The sequence below is a fragment of the Vombatus ursinus genome, unplaced genomic scaffold (genome assembly GCF_900497805.2).
Source record: "Vombatus ursinus unplaced genomic scaffold, bare-nosed wombat genome assembly UNPS02014870.1, whole genome shotgun sequence".
Classification (NCBI taxonomy): domain Eukaryota; kingdom Metazoa; phylum Chordata; class Mammalia; order Diprotodontia; family Vombatidae; genus Vombatus; species Vombatus ursinus.
Window position 1 is genome coordinate 5,613,654 of NW_020954648.1, and position 21,096 is coordinate 5,634,749.

At 41.1% G+C, this 21,096-nt stretch overlaps 1 protein-coding gene across 1 annotated transcript in view; it reads right to left on the reverse strand.

Moving 5' to 3' along the window:
• Nucleotides 1-5,340: 5,340 nt before the first annotated feature.
• SLC13A4 (solute carrier family 13 member 4) overlaps nucleotides 5,341-21,096 on the reverse strand; it is a 55,470-nt gene continuing 39,714 nt past the window's right edge. The window contains exons 10-16 of the mRNA XM_027842377.1: nucleotides 19,372-19,473; nucleotides 18,149-18,250; nucleotides 15,958-16,055; nucleotides 15,273-15,397; nucleotides 11,176-11,337; nucleotides 9,600-9,737; nucleotides 5,341-5,478 (exon numbers count right to left, since the gene is read on the reverse strand). Of these exons, the coding sequence (XP_027698178.1) occupies nucleotides 5,341-5,478; nucleotides 9,600-9,737; nucleotides 11,176-11,337; nucleotides 15,273-15,397; nucleotides 15,958-16,055; nucleotides 18,149-18,250; nucleotides 19,372-19,473 (865 nt within the window). The remainder of the gene's footprint in view (nucleotides 5,479-9,599; nucleotides 9,738-11,175; nucleotides 11,338-15,272; nucleotides 15,398-15,957; nucleotides 16,056-18,148; nucleotides 18,251-19,371; nucleotides 19,474-21,096) is intronic.

The following is a 21,096-nucleotide window of genomic DNA, read 5'->3' on the forward strand; positions in this document are numbered from 1 at the left end:
CTCTATCCACTATATTGCTGATCTACAAATGTAGATCATGTGGTTTACAACTTAGTTTGTTTAGAATGATGCCTGGGGCAGTGAGGAGTTAGGGACTTACTCAAGGTCCCACAGCTATTATATATCTGAGGTGGGACTGGAGGCAAGGTCTTCCAGACTTCAAGGCATCTTGTCTCTACTAAGCTTTCCTGTCATCGACCAACTAGTCTAACCCACCTGGTTAGAACCACTTTTAGCTGTTTTCAAAAATAAGCTCTCTTCCCAAAGGACCACTTATTAGCCTGTCTGCCTTAGCTTCCTTATTTGTAAAATGGGTATAATAGCATCTACCTCCCAGGATTTTGGAGATAAAAATGAAAATATTTGTAAAGCCCTTTGCAAATCTTAAAATGCCATATTAATGCTAGCTGCTACAAGCTATCATTGTATAGGGCTTTGAAGCTTGTAAGTAACTTACGTAGGTTATCTAATGAGCCTTATAGTAACTGTATGAGGTAGGTACTCCAGGTATTATTCCCATGTTACAGATAAGGCTCAGAGAAGTTATAATTTGCCAATGGCTGCACAACTGCTAATCATGGGAGGTGGACTTAAATTGAGGCCTTTCTTTTTATCTCAATATCTGGCATGCTATCCTCTCAGTCATACTATCTGCAGACATTAAAGTACCACAGTCTTTTCAGTCATTTCCCAATTGATGGCAACAACTTTGCTTCCTGGTTGCTACTACTAGAAATGCTGCTATGAATATTTTGGTATAGTTAAGACCTATTCTCTTGTTTTTGACCTCCTTGGAATTCTATTCCCAGGAGTAATGATGGGTTAAAAGCATTTTTATGTTAGTCACATAATTCCAAATAATTTTTCAGAAAGAATGGCCCAATTCATAGCTCCTCCAACAATTTGTGTGCCTGTGTTCCTAAAGGCCTCCAAAAGTGACTATCATTTTTACCATAGTTTTCTAGGAGGTTCTGGGGAAACTGGTGTATTGAAAGTTGTTTTTGCCTTACCTTCTGCTGCGAAACCATCTAGACAAGGTCTTCAAGAAGTTTTCTCTTTACTCAAAAGGAGAGTTTTACTAAATAGCCAAGTTTTGGGTTACTAAGGACTTCGCCTTAGATCCTTACTTTTTCTACAAAAGAACATGATGTAAATGGAATGACCATTAGATGTGGATTCTGAAGATGAGGATTTGAATCCTACTTCTCCTCTTTAGCCATATACTTTGAATATATAGCTCTTTAGCTATGAGACTTTGAATCCTGGTTCCATCATCTGTAAAAATGGGGGTAATACTCCTACCACCTACCATAGAGGGCTCTTGTGAGGATCCTGTGAGGTAATATGTACATGATGCACTTTTCTAAACTTTATGTAGAATGTGCATTCTGTGGAGTAGTTTGGGAAACATTGCTGTACTCACTGTACTTTTATATCATGAAGAAATAGAAAAACTTAAAATGTTTTGCCAAGAAAAGGGAAGGGCCATAATTTCACTGGCTGAAATTTCTAATGCTTCTAGCCACTTCTGATTTGGTGTTTTATGCTGCTGTAAACTTCAGATCCCTGCTGCTTGAGCTAAAAGAACAGTTTTACTACACCATTTCATTTTTTCCACCTAATTTACTCCCCTTCAATTTCCATTTGTGTGAATGTAGGTGAAATAGAAGACATCCATATATGAGTATTTTTAAATATGTTCACAGAGCATGTGCACATATATTTATAGCACGTAATGTTTTCATTTCCACTAGGCTAAACCTCACCCTTTGGATAGTATTCCAATGTTTGTGTTTCCCCCACTGTGTTCTGATTAGCCTCTGCTAAAGGAACATTACATACTATAATGGAGGAAATGAGCTTTCTCTTATATTTTCTATACTCTAATTTGCACATAGCATTTTTTCTTTTTATTTTTGCTTCTTCCACTATATTAGTAGTTCTAAGATTGATAAATTACATGAATAAAAACTGAGGCATGATTCATTTATCATAGATTTTAGTGTAAGATTCTGATCTATTTTTCATCAAGAGAAAAAGCAGAAGGGGCAGCTAGGAGGCGCAGTGGATAGAACACCGGCCCTGAAGTCAGGAGGACCTGAGTTCAAATCTGGCCTCAGACACTTGATACTAGCTGTGTGACCCTAGGCAAGTCACTTAACCCCAATTGCCTCACCAAAAAAGAAAAGAAAAGAAAAGAAAAGAAAAAGCAGCATCAATAAGTAAATAATACAATTTAAAATCATGGTGTGTCTTTTGTTAGTTGCCAAAGATTATTTAGCATTTCCTGGTTGTTTATTTTTACCGAGCATTTCTTGTCACTCCTTCACATTGAATAATAATTAGAAAAATAAAACCATCATAACAAATATGCATAGTCCATCAAAACAAATTCATACTTTGACCATGTCTAAAAATGTATGTCTCATTCTGCATTTTTAAGTCCATCATCTTTATGGTTGGAGGTAATGACTCCTTGACTGGCTGGAACCAGAATAAATGTAATTGGGAAATGTTTAACAAAAATATAATACAACATAGATAATGTTAATTTGTGGTTTTCTAAGTTAGCATGTGGCCTAAAGGCATCCATTTCTATTTGAGTTTGGTACCAGTGCTATGGACTACAATGTAGGATTTTCATCCTTGATTGAGATGAACTAGTTTCCCCCCTTATTGCTAGGGCTCTGGTCTTAGAGAAGGGAATAATACATTGAGCCTTACAAGGGAGTTTACATAGATACTCAAGTGCTCAAGTTACATTTTCTCTGAGTCTGAGAAACACAATTGTGTAGTCAGTTGTCAAATTTTGAGTACCTTCAGTACTATGGAGGAATATCTAAGAACTGAAGAAATATGGCAGAAAGAGCCCTGGAACTAGGAGTCAAGAGACCTTGGTACTGATGGTCTCAGCTATGCCACCAATTCACTTGGGCAAATTGTCTCACCACTCTGAGTCTCCGTTTCCTTAGTCATAAAATGAAGTTGAGAGGTAGGATGGTATGGTGTAGAATGTGCTGGATTTGGGATCAGGCAGACCTATCTCAGACACTAACTATATCACCCTGTGCAAATCACTTAAACTCTCGGGGCTTCAGTTTTTTCATCTGTGAAATGAGGGGGTTGGTCTAAACCCCTAAGGTCCTTCCCAGCTCAATCTTATGTCCTTCCCAAGTCTAAAATTCTTCGAGTCTAGAAAGAATAGCTTATCTTCGGAGGTTGGCAAGAGAGACGTATTTACGGAAGGGGGTTAGGGGAGTAATGATATTACCAAGTATTGGAGTATCAATGTTTGGAAGTTACTGTTCATATGGTAATATGAAGCAATCATGTTAGTTCCCTACAATAGAATAGTACAATAGGTGATTTTGTATGGCAGGATTAGGAGCCATGGTTGGTGTTAATGGTTTCAGGAAAGAGCAGTTCTGTTCCCACAGTCCTGGTTTCTATTTCTCATATTTTCTTCCCATTCCCACTACCCCCAATTCAAATAATCTCTTCTAAAATCCTTAAAATACTATAGAAATATGAGTAACATGGAGTGTCAATGTTAGATAATAAAAGTATCTTTACAACTCAGAGAAGCTAAATAGTGATTTTATTTGTATTGTTCATGTAGGAGGAGTCAAACATGCTAACAAGGAACTTAAAGCCAATTAAAATAGGTGCAGAAATCTACAAGGGATTCTTTCAGAGAAATTTAGCAAATAACTGATGTCAGTAATTAGAAATATATGTTGCTGGTGAGCTACTGGAATAATGAGCATTCAGTTAGTCATGTAGAACACTTATTATGGAAGAAGGCTAGTTCTCATTGAATTGGAGAAAAGCTTGTATTCTGAAATGGTCTTTTTGGAATATTCATTAGCTACAAACATTTACTGGATGCTTACTGAGCACAGGGCAGAGTGCTAAGCACTAGGGAAAACAAAAAGATAGGAGATCATTGATGCCCTACTGGGCCTTCTAGTCTTTGAGGGATGATAATAATTTCTCATCAGTCTCTACACCTTCTGGCACCCACCTAGGTTAGCTGTTACTATGGGTCTTTGGAAATGATAAAAGCTAAAGTTTCTTCATAGTTTCCTATGGTCCCTTCTAGCTCTATGTGGGATTAAAGAGAATAAAATAATGCATTTAGCAACTTTACTGGCTTATATATAGTTTTTAGCCCTCTGATAAAAGTCATGAAAAAAATTTTTTTCCTCCCTGATCATTGAGAAGGGTTTTTGTTTTGTTTTTGTTTTTTGATAATGGGAAGCTAGAGTCTACTGAGAGAGGGGGCACCAATCTCTTCACTCTTCAGTCTTTTCTTCCTGTCCCAGCTTGGCATAGTGGAAATGCTGGGTTTGGAATCAGAGGCCCTGGTTTCAGATTCCAATTCTGCCACTGTTGCTTGTGTGAAGTTAGAAGAGTCTACTATGGGCCTCAGTTTTCAGTCCTGTCAAATGAGAAGGCTGGACTAGACTTCTAAGCTCCCTCCCAGCTCTAAATCTTATTAATTCTCAGCACTTCTTTTCATCTTGAGATAGAAAACTGTACAGACCTATCTGAAAAGGGAAATATTCTTTTTTTTTTTCCCCTCTGTGCTACTCCCTAGAGAGAAATGCTACAGATAACAAAGGTGGGGAATCCTGTTGGGGAAGAAATTGTAATAGAGGTTCTTCTTGGCAGGAGTTAAGACAATCAAACATTTAGAAGAAAGAAACTAAAGTTGCCTTTTAGGATCTGGGAGAGGCACCAAAAATGGTGAGAAATACTATTAATTATTCCAACCAGCATTGTTTTACCTTCTGTGCTTCTCTGCCTGACAGTTTGACTCCCCGACCCCCCAAGGTGACATTTAATGCTATAACATGCTACATGATAGATCCAAGTCAGCCCTTGTAGGACATGAATTCAGCCTCTGGGCTGCAGTGAGATGTTGCTTTTAAAATACAGGGCAGGGTTTGCACAGGCAAGACTGTATGTAGCCTTTTCCTTCAGATTTGCTGGCTTTGAAAAGTGAGAAATTCCTTTCTTCTACAAGGGCACTACATAAAACCACATCTCTGTTTTAAGAAGAATATCTAAAGCCAATGGATAGAAAGGAATGAGAAAAATTCAAAACTACTTTCTTAGTGACCACTTATAAGAAGGGCAGGAAAGAAGTCAATGGAAAATCAGAATGTCTGTCCTTCCAGTTGCTGCGTTTTTCTTCCATCTCACATGTGCCTGGCTTTCGAAGTGAGAAATGTTTCAGGTTGCTTGGCTCCAGGGTTATGTGTACATGTCCATTTCCTTAGCTTGCCGTCTGGACTCTCCCTTCTCTCTTTGGTTTGGTGAGTTTGTCCACATGTACTAGGCCTGATGAGTGATGTTACTGACCTTAGCCCAGACTGGAAAGGTATCCAAATGGAAGAGGTTAATTCCCCAAGTGTTGATAGCCACCATCACTACCACCAGTCCAATTACATTGACACCTAAGCCGGCTTTCACCTATAGGAAACAAACCAAAATATTCCAGTCACTTCCCTAAACCAGAAGGTGCAGACTCACTGGGAGGGGAAGGGGGGACGGCAGAGGGGGAGGAGTGTCTCAATTGTGGGAGCGACATTATTTTACCCTGGTAACATCTACTTTACATCTTCCTACCACTGCTCCTAAATGTTCTTGTTCCTCTGCCATGTGTTCTGGTTTTGCCAGTAATTATGGAAAGGTGAGAAAGGAAGGGAAATTTCTCAGGAGTTAGGAATGGGAGAGGGTGAACAATGCCACACTATAGGTCTTCTATGTGTCAGTGGAGGTTGCCTATATCTACTTTTCACTCACCCCTTCCTATTGAAGATGAGCATAGGAGGGAGGACTAGCAAATGGGACCTCTCTTTCTAGGGTATATCTTCTCAGTAGCCTTTGCCCATACCATTTATGCCATGGCACTGAGCAGAACTATGTGTAGAGTGTAGAATGTGGGAGATGTGATGGGAGCAGTATGACCAGATGGAAAGATTAGTACAGTAAGTATGGCTATTACCCCACCCAGGGGAGTTGCCAAGCATACAAAGAGTGTACAGAAAACAAATCTTCTAGCCTGTCACTTACGTGGAAAAACTGCAAGGGAAAAGTGTATGCTAGGAAATTTTTTCAAACAAATGACTAGACTGTGGGGAAACCTATCCTTACTGTACCCTAGCCTGAGCTGGGGAGTTAGTAATCATTCTGGTCCTTTGCTATGCTTAGCACAAAGGCCTGCTGTCCAGATTGTAGGGCAGTAAGGGCCATTGCTTTGAAAGCAAAGTAGAATTCTGAGAAAGCAGGTGGTCAGTTTAGAATACCATGTGCTAGGTAGTGAGGTGAGAGAGGAATAGTTACCACTAGGTATCTCTATCATTGAATTTGTATAGGTAATAGTACCTATAGGAATAGAGACTGGTCCTGTGCTTTTACTGGTATAGGGAACTCCCTAGCAAGGAAATTCCCTCTGCCAATGTAGGTCATTACCATCTCTGCAACTTATAGCCTTAGAGATTTAGCTAACACACCCAGAGTGACTTGATGGTAATACTAGTATGTAGCAGAGATGGTACTTAAAACTAAGTCATCCTGGTTTCTAGGGTAGCTCACTATACCATAGTGCCTTTTGTTTACACATCTGTGTAGTATTTTTTTTAATTTATGAAGCTTTCATATTTTTTGTCGTATTTCATCTTCATAAGAACAGGTGGTAGATTCAATTTAATTCAATATTTATTAATCTCTAGGTTGTTGTTGAGTTGTTTCAGTCGTGTCTGACTCTTTGAGATCCCATTTGGGGTTTTCTTGGCAAAGATACTGGAGGGGTTTGCCATTTCCCTTTCTAGTTCATTTTACAGATGAGGAAACTGAGGCAAGTAGGGTTAAGTGACTTGCCCAGGGTCACACAGCTAGTAAGTGTCTGAGGCCATATTTGAACTCTGAAACATGAGTCTTCCCGACTGCAGGCCTGGCACTCTATCCACCGTGCCGCCAAGCTGCCCAGCTTAAGGTAGGAGCTTGGTATAATGACTCGAGTACTGGAGTAGGAATCAGGAAGACCAGGATTCTAGTCTGGCCTTGGAGACTTTCAGTGTGTCTCTGGGCAAATCACTTAATCTCTTTGTACCTCAGACAAGTAGCTATGCACCTTGGTGAATATAGTGCTAGAATTGGAGTCAGGAAGAACTGAGTTTGAATCTTGCCTCAGACATTAGATGTTTAATGCTCTTTCAGGCTCAGAGTCCTCATCTACAAAATGGGAATAATAATGAGATAACAAGTAAAGTACTCAGCAAACCTTAAAGTACTATTTAAGTGTTAGCTATTACTATTTATTGTCATTTGGTAGAGGGAATTCCCACACAGGGATAGCTCTATGCTGATGAAAACATAGATACTACATATAGTGGCATCATTCAGTGCTACTACATGCACGGCACTGCATTTCGCACTTAGGATAGAGACAAAATTAAACTAGTCATTACCCTCAAATGGTTTGCATTCTGCCGGGGGAGAGGGGTGTGCATAGGGAGCATGAGACAAAGGAGAGATTTCAGAGAGATCAGGCAACATGTATTTTGGGCATGTTTCCTGGGGGCAGGAAGGAAGGAACACTAATAAGCTAGGGGAATCAGGGAAGGCTGCAGGGAGGAAATGGCCTTCAAGAAAGGTAAGAATTCTGAAAGGTAGAGATGAGGAGGACAGCATGTTCTAGGGAATGACCTAGGAGAATGCATGGAGGTGGGAGGTGGCATGTTGAGCTTCTGTTAAGTTGAGTCTGTGTTGGAGATAAGGAAATGAAGTTATTAGAAAAATGGAATGGCCAACATCATATAGCTAGTAAAGGGCTGAACTGGAAACTTACCTGAGGTCTTCTGATTCTAAGCAGTGTTTCTACATCCTACTTGGGATTTGGCCAGGGTTTGAATATCTAGAACCTACAAGAAACTATAAACCTCAATATGGTTCTTGTTCTTTCTCTTATTGGGGAGAAGGGGAGACACGTAGGTGTGGACAGGTGGATGAAAAATGATGGTGTAGTTATCCCTTCCATATCCATACTTTCCTCATTGTAGTTTTGATCTGTCACAAGTCGGCATAAGAAATTAAATGGGAATTTGGAGGGAGTTTTGCAGAAGCTGCAGTTGACACTCAAAAGCCAGCAGATGACACAGAAAAATACTTAACCCAAATATTACAATGAAGTACTGTGAACACCCCATAAAATAAAAAGAAAAGATTCAGATTTCTTCTCTAGTATGAAGAGAGGGTCAAAAAATTTTATGTGGATTTTCCAGATCACAGGGGTGCCATGCCCCAAACCCCTGCGATGTGGGAAGGATAACTATAGTCAGGACTTGGAAACAGTGACCCAAGGTTTCATCAGAGTTCTTAGCCACTCTTTCTTGAAAGGCTTTGAAGTGGGCAAAGAATGAAATGTTTAATTTTTGTTTTTCTAAAGTCAGGACAGTATGACATTTGTAACCTGTTCTTTGATGGTGCTTTTAATGAAAGGTATTTTAAGGAAAATAATGCTGAATCTGGAGGCAGGAGATCTGAGTTCAAATCCTGGCTCTGTTTATCACTGTTTGTGTGAGTAGTAGTCCAGTCACTTAAACTCTCTAGGCCTCAGTTTACTCATCTGTAAAGTGAGGAGACTGGATTGGATGACCTCTAAGCTGTCTTCTAGTTCTAAATTTATGTTGCCATAACCTTTTATATACATTATTATTCTGTGTGAAGGATCAGCTAGTAGGATGATTATCTGATGGAGAAACTGAGGTTCAAGAACATAACCCACATACAGATCATAGAATAGATCATAGATCATAGACTCAGAATCACCAGTTTCAGAGCTGAAAAGGAACTGAATGGCCCCCTAGGCCAACCCACAACCAAAAGGGACCTCCCACTATGACATACCCAACAAGCAGCCATCTGGCCTCTGCTTGGAGACCTTCAACAAGGGAAACCCACCACCTCCTAAAGCAGTCTTGTCTACTTTTGGACGCACTAGTTGTCAGGAAATTTTTCTTGACATCAAGCCTAAATCTGCCTCTTGGCAATTCCTACCCATTGTTCCTGGTTATGTCCTCTGAGGATGCAAGAACAAATCTAATCCCTTTCCCACCTGAGTTCTATCATATCTTCCTCTGAAGCTTATAGGCTAAACATCCCTGTTCCTTTCTTTAATCACATATATCATGGATTCAAGGTGTTCCATCCATCATCTTGTTTCTATCTCAACCAGACCTTTTCTGTTTTAAAGGTGAATCGTCCATACTACAATGGTTCCTGAAGTTTTCTCTTGTTCATGATAAACTAGAACACTGCAGAGGGGGTACAGACTTGACATCCCAAGGCATCAAAGAGATCCCAGTGATTTAGGGCTGGTGGCTTGGCCAGTGGACGAAGGATGACTGGACCAATAAAGCAACTATTGGGGATGTCTGATTTGAGGATGAGAGCCATGTTTGTTTGTTTTTTTAAATATAAAGGGTACTATTATTTGGGAAGATTTTAGGGGAGAGTTGGGGGAGAATGCTCATTTCTCATGGACTTGGAAGGGAGAGGAAATACTGGTGCCTTAGGTACCCATAACTCACCATATCTTTGATCTGGCAGTGGCCGTAGCTGAAGACAATAGCATTCGGGGGATTGCCCACTGGCAGCATAACAGCAAAGGAGATGCACATGGTCACGGGGATCAGAGTGTAGAGGGGGTTAATATGGAGGGTTTCAGACTAGGAGAGGAGAGAATTAATAGGAGCATTAAGTTCAGTATGAAACTTCCCCTCCCCCATTCACGTATTTTGTTGTGTTTGTTGTTTTTAGTAAGTTCTAAATGACCGTGTAACATTAACTGCTTCCCCTTGGAGAACACTACTATAAAGTGAGGTGACCACCTGCAAAGACCCTCTTTTCTAAGTAGAGGTCATGTGCTGATGCTAATGAGCCTTCCCAATAGGGCATATACTGTGAGATCTTCTCCCCGGTAGAAATGAGTTGCACTAAACCATCTACACTGTCTTTCTCAGTCTTTTTCGTGACCAATGGCATATGTCTGTTATATGGTTGCGTATGCTCAGTATGCAGCTCTAACATGGAATTTTTCTTCTAAGTAAAGATAACGGGCAATTACAGAATTTTGACTCCTGCCTTGACTTTACCAATATACCTCATCTCTGGCCCAAGGGAAAGAGAGAAAAGGGAGACTGAGGAGAAAATGGATAAAGAATGACTGGAGAGGTCAGAACAAAGGGAAGGGAAGTGGAAAAGGAAGAAGGAAGAAAAAACAAAGAGGAGGGATCTTTTTTTTTTTTTTTGCCTACTTTTCACCAGGTCTTACGTGGAGTGAGGCAGACTGCTACCATTTTTTCTGTGATGTGGTATCATTTTCTTCGCTTCAGGCCCTTCCAAACTTCTAGGCAACTGTTTCACCCTCTTTCTTGAGCTGAACCTGGTAGAAGGGCTCTCTTACTGAGGTTGGGGTAACTCAGTTTTCATTTGCTCCTTCCTACCTTGGCCTACACACTTTTGTTGGGGTGGTTATGGTGGTCAGGGGCCTGGATCTATTTGTACTGGGGTGTGTGGGCCTCTATGAGGATTCTCTCCATATTGTTTTGCCCAATGCTTCCCTAACACTGTTGACTATTGTCTCATATTGTTCAGTATATGTGGTTTTCTCGATGGAAATGACACCAAAAAAGATGCATTAGCATCTACTTTGATGCTCAGCCCTAAGGACCACCTGGCTCTTCCACCTGATTTGCAGCTGAAACCTCTTATAGATGCTATCTCCTCAGTTGGAATATGACTTCCTGGTCTGTTTTGCTTTTCTATTTGTATCTTCAGCATAGAGCATAGTGATTTGCACATAATGAGTGCTTAATACATGCTTTTTCAGTCATTCACTCTGGAAGGGGGATCCTAGCATTGCATTCAAGCCATGCTCATATTTATCTATTGAACCCTCTCCTGTCATTTAAGCTTATTTCTACTCATTCTCTACCCTATAGAAAGGGAAACTCAGGTGTGAAACTGAAGATTGCAGGAAATGTCCAAGACGGAAGAGAATAGACACTCCCCCTTTTTGTCCCCTTCCATTGATCTTGGCCTCCAAACTGGGGCTATTTGGGGCAGTTTGGCTGGGGAAATGGGGTTGCCCCTGTTTCTACTCACCAAGCTGCAGAGGATTGGCAGGAAGATGGTGATGGTGGCGGGGTTGCTAACAAACTCGGTGACCACGGACACCAAGATGCATGCCAGCAGGGTGACTGCCCACGGTGGGAGGCTGCTCAAGGATAACATCTGGTGTCCAATCCATGTGGACAGACCGGAGGACTGGGAGAAGGGAGGGTGACAGGGTAAGAGTGAGGTAGAAATGCCGGAAATGGTCAGGAATCTTCAAGCTGGGCTCTTGTAAGGTATTCCCTGAGGCTAAATAGACCACTCCTGCCCCTATATCGATCAGGGCCTGACTCCATTACCCTCATTCCATCACTTTCCATGGTAATAGAATTCCCATTCCAGAGGCACTAAGTGGTGCAGTGGGTAAGAGCTCTAGATTTAGAGTCAGTACAGAACTGAATTCAAATGCAGCCTCAGACATTTAACTGTGTGACCCTGGGCGAGTCACTTAACTTCTCTCAACCTCAGTTTCCTCATCTGTAAGTTAGAGATAATAATAGCACCTGCCTCACAGGGGTGTGGCGATGATTAACTGAGGTGACAGGTAAAATGTTTCATCAACTTTTAAGTTCCATATAAATGCTAGCTTTTATCATTAAATCCTTCTTATGACCAAGGAATTCTTTCTTATGATATATTTCATGTGTGAAAATGATGCTGTCAATAAGGGAATACCACATTGAGACAAAAAGGTAAAGCAGTTTTAGGCTGTAATAAGAGGAGTGTGATGCCCAGGATTAAGGTGTTTATAGGCCTGCTGTACTCTGGCCTGGTCAGAACACATCTGGAGTATTATAGTTTGTTCTGAGCACCACATTTTAGGTAGGAAATAGATAAGCTAGAAATTGTCTGGAGGAGGGGGTCTAGGATGGTGACAGAAGGCTTCAAGATGGTGCCATACAAGAATTGGTGGAAGCAAGGGAAGATCATTAGCCCAGAGAAAAGAAGACTTAGGATGGATATGACATCTGTCTTTAGCATTTGATAGGCTGTTCCATGAGAGACAAAAACCTCGTTTGGCTTGGCTGCAGAGGGCAAGATTAGCAGTGATGAGTGGAAGTTACTGAAGGACTTGACTTTCTGACCTTGAGTAGCGTCCGAAAATGAAATTGGCTTTCTCCTCACTATTCAGGTTTTGACTGGTTCCCTCTCACTAGATATCATCATGTAAGATGTTCTGGATGGCCACTTGTCACGTGTGAGCTAAAGGGTATTCTTGTTCAGGTGTAGATCCTTTCCACCCCTGAGGGTCTATGTTTCTGTGATCCTCTGAGCTACCTTTCCAGAAGCCTTCCAGAAGGAATGACTAAGACCTCTGATGAAACTTTGAGTCACTGTTTCCAGATAGCTGGAGGGGAATGTGGAGGAACAATTAGCCTTATGCCCTTCCTTTGCCGTACTCCAACTGGGGTGACTGCTAGCTGTTTCTGAGCATATTCTCTTACTCTGTTAAAAGACTTCTGTAATCTTATTTCTCATAAGTACGTGTAGTTGACACTATGATTTGCATCTCCTGGGCCCCTTTGTTCAGGGCATGGGGCAGTGCCAGGTCTGGAGTCAAGAAAATATGAATTCCAGTCTGGCTTCAGACACTTACTAGCTGTGTGACACCAGGTGAGTCACTTTATCTCTTGCTGCTTCAGTTTCCTCATCTGTAAAATGGGGATAATAATAGCACCTGTCTTCTCGGGTTGTTTTGAGGATCACATGAGATCATATTTGTGAAGCACTTAGCACAAGTGCTGTAGAAGTGTTAGCGAGCATTACTAGTTCAGCACAGCTCTGGAAGCCACACAGGGTCTGGAGAGTGACTCTCCCAGTGCAGAGCTGGGATCTCAACCTCCTAAACCATTATTAGAGAGTTTGCTTTCTCTAACTAGGGCCACAATCACAGCCATCCATGTATATCCAACTACTCTTACAAGGGCAGAAGGCCTATGAACTTGGCCTTTTAAATCAAGCCTCTTCGGACCCTTGGTCTAATGTAGCTCCTCTACAAATTGTTTAAGGTAGAGAGAGTGCTGAATTTGGAGTCATGGGACCTGAAGGTGAATCCTGACTGCCTCTCACTTATCCCCTCCGGGTCTCAGGTTCCTCAGTTAAAAGAAGGAGTTGAGTCAGCTCTAGTCTCCAGCTCTAGAGTTATGATTCTATATGGAGGTTTTAATATTTAAACATCAAAAAGACCTCAACAGACAGGAAACGATGGCTCCAACGTAAAAAAGGTAAAATTTAACGGGAGATAGCACTGAATATAGGATTTAAATGTTTATTTTTTAAAAAATCAATTGTACAAGTACAGTTTGAGGGAGACTGCTTAATAAGCATTTCCTGAAAAAATGATTCACTTCTCATAGTTGTTATTCAGAAAGGGCTTTGAAAGAAAGAAGGGAACAAACATTTACTAAGCACCTACTATGTGTCAGCCACTGTGCTAGGTGCTTTTCAAATATTGTTTCTTTTGATCCTTACAACAACCCTGGGAGGTGCTATTATTATCCCCATTTTGCAGTTGAGGAAACTGAGGCAAACAGAGGTTAAGTGACTTGTACAGGGCCACACAACTAGTAAGTTCCTGAGGCTCGATTCGAACTCAGGCCTTCCTGACTCTGGGCCTGGCATGCTATCTACTGCACCACCTAGCTGCTAAACCTCAAAGTGCTATATAAATATGAGTTGTTTGATGTCATTATTATTTTAAGTTGACTACAAGCTTAACGTGAACCAATATGAACCAATAAAGTGATATAGCCATCTAAAGGCACTAACCCTCTTTAGTTGCGAAAGGGTGGGTTGTTTTAAATTCTCAGTACCTTTAAAACAAAGCAAAAACAGAAATGCCCAACCGGTCATGTTCTCATCCTTAGAAAAGTTGTTCAGTGGGACGGTCATTACCAGACATCTCAGTAGCTGGGCCATGCGTAGATTTCTAATCCCAGCTTTACTGCTGTTCCTACCACCTAATCACAATCCTGGTAGCTGTTATCTAGACACCTTCACCTTGTTTTCTGTTCTTCCCAACTCCTGCCTTCATACTAGGGAATTTCAACCATACACAATGACTCTCTTGCTCTAACCACTGGGTTCCTTATCTTACTCACTTCCTATGACCTACTCCTCTACTCCACCTTAGCCACATACAAACCTCCCAGTCCCTCAGGCTCAAAACCTATGTGTTATCCTCAGCTCTTCACTATCTCTCAAGCCCCCGTATCCAATCTGATGCCGAGGCCTATCAATTTCACCTTTGCAACGTCTCTCAAATATGCCCCCTTCTCTCCTCTGACACCGCCACCGCTCTGGTTCAAGTCCTTATTAACTCACGTCTGGACCACTGTAATAGCCTGCTGGTTCGTCTGCTTGCCTCAAGTCCCTCCCTACTCCAATCCATCCTCCATTCAGCCACTAAAGTGATTTTCCTAAAATGAAGGTTTGAACATATCAACCCCTATTCAGTAACTCCAGTGGCTCCCTATTACCTCCAGGATCAAATATAAGATGCTCTGTTTGGTGTTCAAAGCCCTTCAGCTGCTTCCTGCTTTTCCATTCTTCTTACGTTTTATTCCCCAGCATGCATTCTTCCATCCAGTGACACTGGCCTCCTTGTTCCACGAGCAAGGCACTCCATCTTACAGCTCTGGGCATTTTCTCTTACTGTCCCTCATGCCTGGAATGTTCTCCCTCCTCATCTCTACCTACTGGCTTCCCTGACTTCCTTTAAGTCCCAACTCAAATCCCATTTTTTACAGGAAGCCTGTTCTAACCCTTCTTATTTCTCGTGCCTTCCTTTCTTAATGATTTCTTTTTCATCCTGAAATTAGCTTGTTTGTACGTATTTATTTTGCTTGTTGTCTCCACCATTAGATTGTGAGATCCTTTTGTATCCCTAGCACTTGGCACAGTGCCTGGCACATAGTAGGTGCTTAATAAATATTAATTGATTGATTGTGGAGTAGATACTTATTCTCTGTCTTTCCCAGTTCCTAGAAATCACCAGTTAGATCTTCCCTCTCAGCACTGAGATATTCAATTAAATGAAGATTCTACAAAAACATTCAACAAAACAAACCCAGAAAAAAAAATGTTACCTTGCTTCCAGATGCTAAAGCATAACCTCCTCCCACCAGAATGACAATTTCCCAGGGCATGGTCTTCTGGAAGTCCTTCCATGTAATGATGGGTTCCATTTCCATTGCATCTTCTCTGCTCTCTCCTGAATCTAAAGTTTCATGAAGGTACAGAACCAATATTAAAACCTAGGTGCCTCATTAGAGGACATAAGGGGCATTTGAATGGATCTGCTAATCAATATAACTACTCTGATATTTGGGAAAGGGTCATAATAAACCTGAGGCTCTCTTTGAAGACTTTTAAAGTCTTATTGATAGTTAGTTTGTTTTTAATATCCCATATCCTGATATATACCCTTAATGAATCATCCCTTGAAACATAGAAAACAGGGAAGCCACACCAACACACAGCATAACCACATCTGACAGCACATGCTCTGTAAAATATCCATAGTTGCACTCTCCTGAGAGGAGGGGAACCTATTTTTCTCTCTGTTCTCTGGGACCATGAGTGATCCTTACAATTGGTCTTAGTTTAATTGACTTTTGGTGTTGTTTTCATTTACATTACCATGTAATGTAGCCATCTGGCATTATTATTCTTCTGCTTCTTTTTATCTTTGAAAACTTCAGAATCAGGTGTTCTTTGACCATAGTTAATCCTTAGGATCTAGTGTCCCCCCTGCCACAACTTCCCTCTTACCTTTATCTTTTTTTGCAAAACAGGGCTTCTTAGCTGGGATTAGGAAGAGGAGGAAGCCAAGGAGGACAGAGACAGTGGCATCTGTACGGTAACCTTTCCTAACAAAGAAACAAGTATGAATGTCAAAGACGCCACAGGAGAGACTAGAGGTGTAGGGAGGTATCCAGGGATTTCTGGGTACCTCTGGGATCTTCTGGATGTTATATTTCTTCTATTGAGTACTCCAGAGATTGGCTGAGTCAACCTAATCGCTTTGCTTTTTTTTTAATGTTAAGGAAATTATGTTTTATTTCTTCTATTTACAGGAGGAAAGACTGAGACCCAGAGAGGTTAAATAGCTTGCCCACAGTCCTGTACCTAGTAAGTGGACGAGTTTGTATTTAATTTCAGGACTTTTGAGTCCCATTCTGGTGTGGTCATGCTGTATGAAGTTCAGCTGAGAGGCTTAACTTTAACTCCTGGTTAGCCTGGAAAAGGGAGACCTTGGATTGGGAGAGAAACTCAATAGCTGTCTGCAAGTGTTGGAAGGACTGCCTTGCAGAAGAGGGAAATGGACAAATTCTCCTAGGTTTTAGAGCATAGAGCTAGAAGCAATGAGGGGGAGTTGGCAAGAGGTGAATTTCTGTTTGGTATAAGGAAAAAATTCCTGATTGATAGAGCTGTCCCAAAAAGGAATGATGGCCTTGGGAGACAGGCAATCCCCTTTCCTTTCAGATCTCCAAGCAAAGTCTGGATGATCACTTCTTGAGTGTATTTAACTCAACTTCTTCCTGGAAACAGCTCCTACAGAGGATTTGACTGGCAATGGGAATGGTGTCCAGAAATGTGGTGTCTTGAAGGCAGAACATAACTTTCAGCAGTGGTGAGGGCAGGGATGGGAGGTGAGGAAGTAAGATTTTTCTTTTTAATCAGTGTGGGCTGGTGATTTAGGGCAAGAAGGGCATAGAAGCTTGGTCCCAGGAGGTGGCAGCCTGACTGGGAAGCAAAGAGAGACCTGCTTCCTCAAACCGGAGCATGAATGTCAAGCTGAAGCCTTACTGTGTGCTAGCATCAACCTTGTAGGAGAAGAGTGATAATAACAGTGGCTTCATCATGAAGGCCGTTTACATTTCTATCACATCTTATGCTTACAATGCCCTTTCATGTAATTGTCTGATTTGTTTCTCCCAACAGCCTTGTAATGGAGGTGGTGCATGTATGGGTGTCCCAAAAGTCTTAGTATAGTTTTAAGCTAGTAAAGCTTTAATTTATTAAAAATTTCAATTTGATTCATTTAAAAATTTTAGCTTTATTAACATTTTAATTTAAGCTTTAATAACTTAAAACTGCACTAAAATTTTTGGGATACACTATTATGATCCCTATTGTACAGATGAGGAAATGAGACCCAGAGAAAGAAGTAATTGATTTGTGCCCAAGGTCACACATAATAAGTGGCATAAGTAGAACCTGGACTTCCATTTTCCATCATCAAATTCTGTGATGTTTCTCTTTCAGAATGTTGATTTCTGTCAAAGAGCAATCCATCTGTGTATAGTAACCATTGTGCCAGGTTCACAGGGGCACCTCATTTAATTTCATTGACTAGCTTATTGAATTAAAAAATTTTTTAGGACCTGCACCTTAAAACAACAAGGTAGGGGGGCAGCTGGGTGGCATAGTGGATAGAGCACCAGCCCTGGAGTCAGGAGGACCTGAGTTCAAATCCAGCCTCAGACACTTACTAGCTGTGTGACTCTGGGCAAATCACTTAACCCTGATTGCCTCCAAAAAAACCAAACAAAAACCCCTGACAAGGTAGGATCATAAAAATCATTGAGTGTAATAATCAGTATCACCTGACTGGAAAAAATTTGGTGGCGGGGGCGGGGGGGTGAAGAGGGGGCAAGAGGGAAAGTTTTAATTCTTAGAAAAGGTGCAGAATTCTCTTGCCTTCCTTTTCTATCCTTCTCGTCTTTTCCTCTCACGTAACAGCAAGAAGAGGCAGAGGGTATAAGGAGGCTGTACAATTCTCTTCCTCTGAGATTTCCGAGAAGGGGGTAAGCTAGTTCTAGGAGGGGCAGGGAGAGTGGGAAGGGGAAGAAAGGAGAAAGAAAAAGATGGCTCTGGCTATTCCATGAAGAAGAAAGGGAGATTGCACTGTGAGGAATTAGGGCCACCTGTTCACAGGGAGGGAGGTTCTACTACTTACTTCTCAAAGAATGAATCCCAGCCAGGGACAAAACCAGGCTCCCGGGTAAACCAGAGCAGGGTCATCAGGATGAAGAAGAACCCAGTCACCATCTCAGGGTAGCTAGAAAATATTAAGGAAACCTCCACTGACTGATCCCCAGTCCTCTAGTTCCCTCATTCCACTACTGGAATGGTGTAGCATCTTAGGAAACAGAGGCTCTGAGCAGTTAAGATATTTGCCCAAGGTCAGACAGCTGATAAACTCATGTGAGGGAATTTGAACCCACATCCTATGACTCACAATCCAGTGTTCTTTCCACTTGATCACTTCAGGCCATATTTGTTCCCCATCAATAGAAGAGCCATCACTGACCATGATTTTGGTCATGTGGGAAGAGTTGGTAAAAACCCCTGTGGGCAGGTACATACTTAGAACCTATTGGCAAGACTGCATTCAGTATTTCCTTAGGTAGTTAACACAAAACAAAAGCTCTTCTGTGCCTATAAAAGTAAAAGCATAGATTTACAGATAGAAGAGACTCAGTCTTGTCCAGTATCGTGTTAAATATAAAGAAACTGAGGCCCAGACAGTGGAAGTAGCTTATCCAAGGTCACTTAGGTAGTGGGTGGCAGAGGTGGGGTTCACATCTGGGCCCCATGACTTTAAATCTAGAACTCTGTTTACTCTACCCTGCTGAATCATCCCCACTGTTCACAAGTGATGGTTCTGTGTTAGGCTGTAAAAATTGAAGGAGAGATAATTGGAGATGAAGCTTTTGATTACAGGAGGGTGGCTGAGCTTCCTTTCCCCTGTTTTCTCTTTTCTCCTCCCACCTTTCATCTGTTATGAGAATATACTTTGAGAAATGCTTTTGGGGTAATGGTAGTGAGGTCATCTGAATGCTGAGTCAATAGTGCCTGTTGAAACTTTTGGGTTTATCGTAATGGAAAATCCTTGGACTTGGGCAGCTAGGTGGTACAGTGGATAGAGCTCCAAACCTGGAGTCAGGAAGACCGGAGTTCAAATTTAGCCTCAGGCACTTACTAGCTGTGTGGGAAGATCTGAGTTCAAATTTGATCTCAGAAATGTACTAGCTGTGTGACCTTAGGCAAATCACTTACCTGACTGCCCCCAAAAAACAAAACAAATAAACCAAAAAAAAACCCCAAAACCCAAAACTAAGCCTTCTTCTGTGTTACCGTTAAGTGTTATCTCCTGAAGGAGAGAAGGTTGATTTTTACCTAATGTCTCCCAGTTTTTCATATTCTGCTTGAATCCTCCTTTCTGACAGCTCTTCTCTTTTTGTCTTCTTCTTTTTACTCAGGGAGCAGGTCTCTTTAAAACTAAGAAGGGGAAGAAAGAGGCTCCAGGTTAAGGAAAAGAGGTCAGAAGGTAGATCAGACATCAAGCCCCTACCTCTCTGTGGTGCTGTGCTTGCTTCTCCCTGCCCTGCTACATTCTCTCCTCTTTAGCCCCACTTTATCACTGAACTGGAAGAATGAAAAAGCATTTAGTAAGTTACTACTATGTGCAAAGCACAGGAGACACAAAGAAAAACAAGGCAGCTTACATTCCAGTGGGAGAGACAACACAATTGCTGTGAAATACGTTTCGAAACACAAATGTTCCCACCTGTCCCCAAGCCACATACCCTCTCATGCATCTATCCACCCGAGTAAACATAATTTGGAGGGTGTATGGATTTCTTTTGTATATCAATGTGAGGTGGTCGATCTATGCATATGAAATGTACCTGTGATGTTATAGGTATCTTGGAGTAGTGGAAAGAATACTAGCCTTAGGTTCAACTACTGATTCTACCACTTACTAGTCTATAAGGCTAGGCAAAGCATTTCGTCTCTTTGAGACTTAGTTTTTTCGTCTTACAAAACTGAGACTAATAATGCTCCCACCACCCGCCTTGTAGTGTGGGAGTAAGGAATGCATTTTTTTTCCTAAGCCATCAAACAATATGAAATATGAACACTTTTTGCTATTAAAAATAGTCATCATCAATCACCCTGTTTTCTTTCTCTTGTGTTTGCCAGTGCCCTGATGACTATAAAATTCTGATTCAAATAATACCTCACATTTATGGGTTTTTTTTTGCATTTAATTTTTAATTTTTTCCCCAATTTCATGTAAACAAAAATTTTTAATATTTGTTTTTTTTAAATTTGAGTTCTAAATTTTTCCCTCCTTTCCCTCCCTGTTCCTTTGGAAGGCAGGCAATTTGATATAGATTATACATGTGCAGTCATGAAAACATTTTCATGTTAGGTGTCACAAAAGAAAATGCAGACCAAGGAAACAAGAGTAATAAAGAAAATTTAAAAAGCATGCTTTAATTTGCATTCAGACTTCATCAGTTTTTTCCCTGAAGGTGGATAGCATTTTTCATCATAAGTCCTTTGGAATAGTTTTAGATCATTGTATTGCTAAGAATAGCTAAGTCATTCACAGTTGATCATCATACAATGTTGCTGTTACTGTGTGTAATGTTCTCCTGGTTCTGCTAACTTCACTTTGCATCAGTTCATATATGTCTTCCCATGTTCCTCTGAAAGCGTCTTGCTCCTTATTTCTTATAGCACAGTAGTATTCCATCACAATCATCTACCTCGACTTGTTTAGCTATTCTCCATTTGATGGGCATCCTTGCAATTTCCGATTCTTTGCTGCCACAAAAAGAACTGCTACAAATCTTTTTGTATATTTGGGTCCTTTTTGTTTTTTTCTGATCTCTTTGGGGGACAAACCTAGTAATAATACCTCACATTTATGAAGCACTTTAAGGAGTTGCACTAACACTTGCCTTACAGCAACCCAATGAAGCAGGCGCTGTAAGTATTAGCATCCTCTTTCTATAGATGAAGAAACTGAACCCCAGAGCAGGGAATTGACTTGGCTATGGTCACACAATGATTAAGTGCCTGAAGTAGAATTTTAATTATGGGTTGTACCAA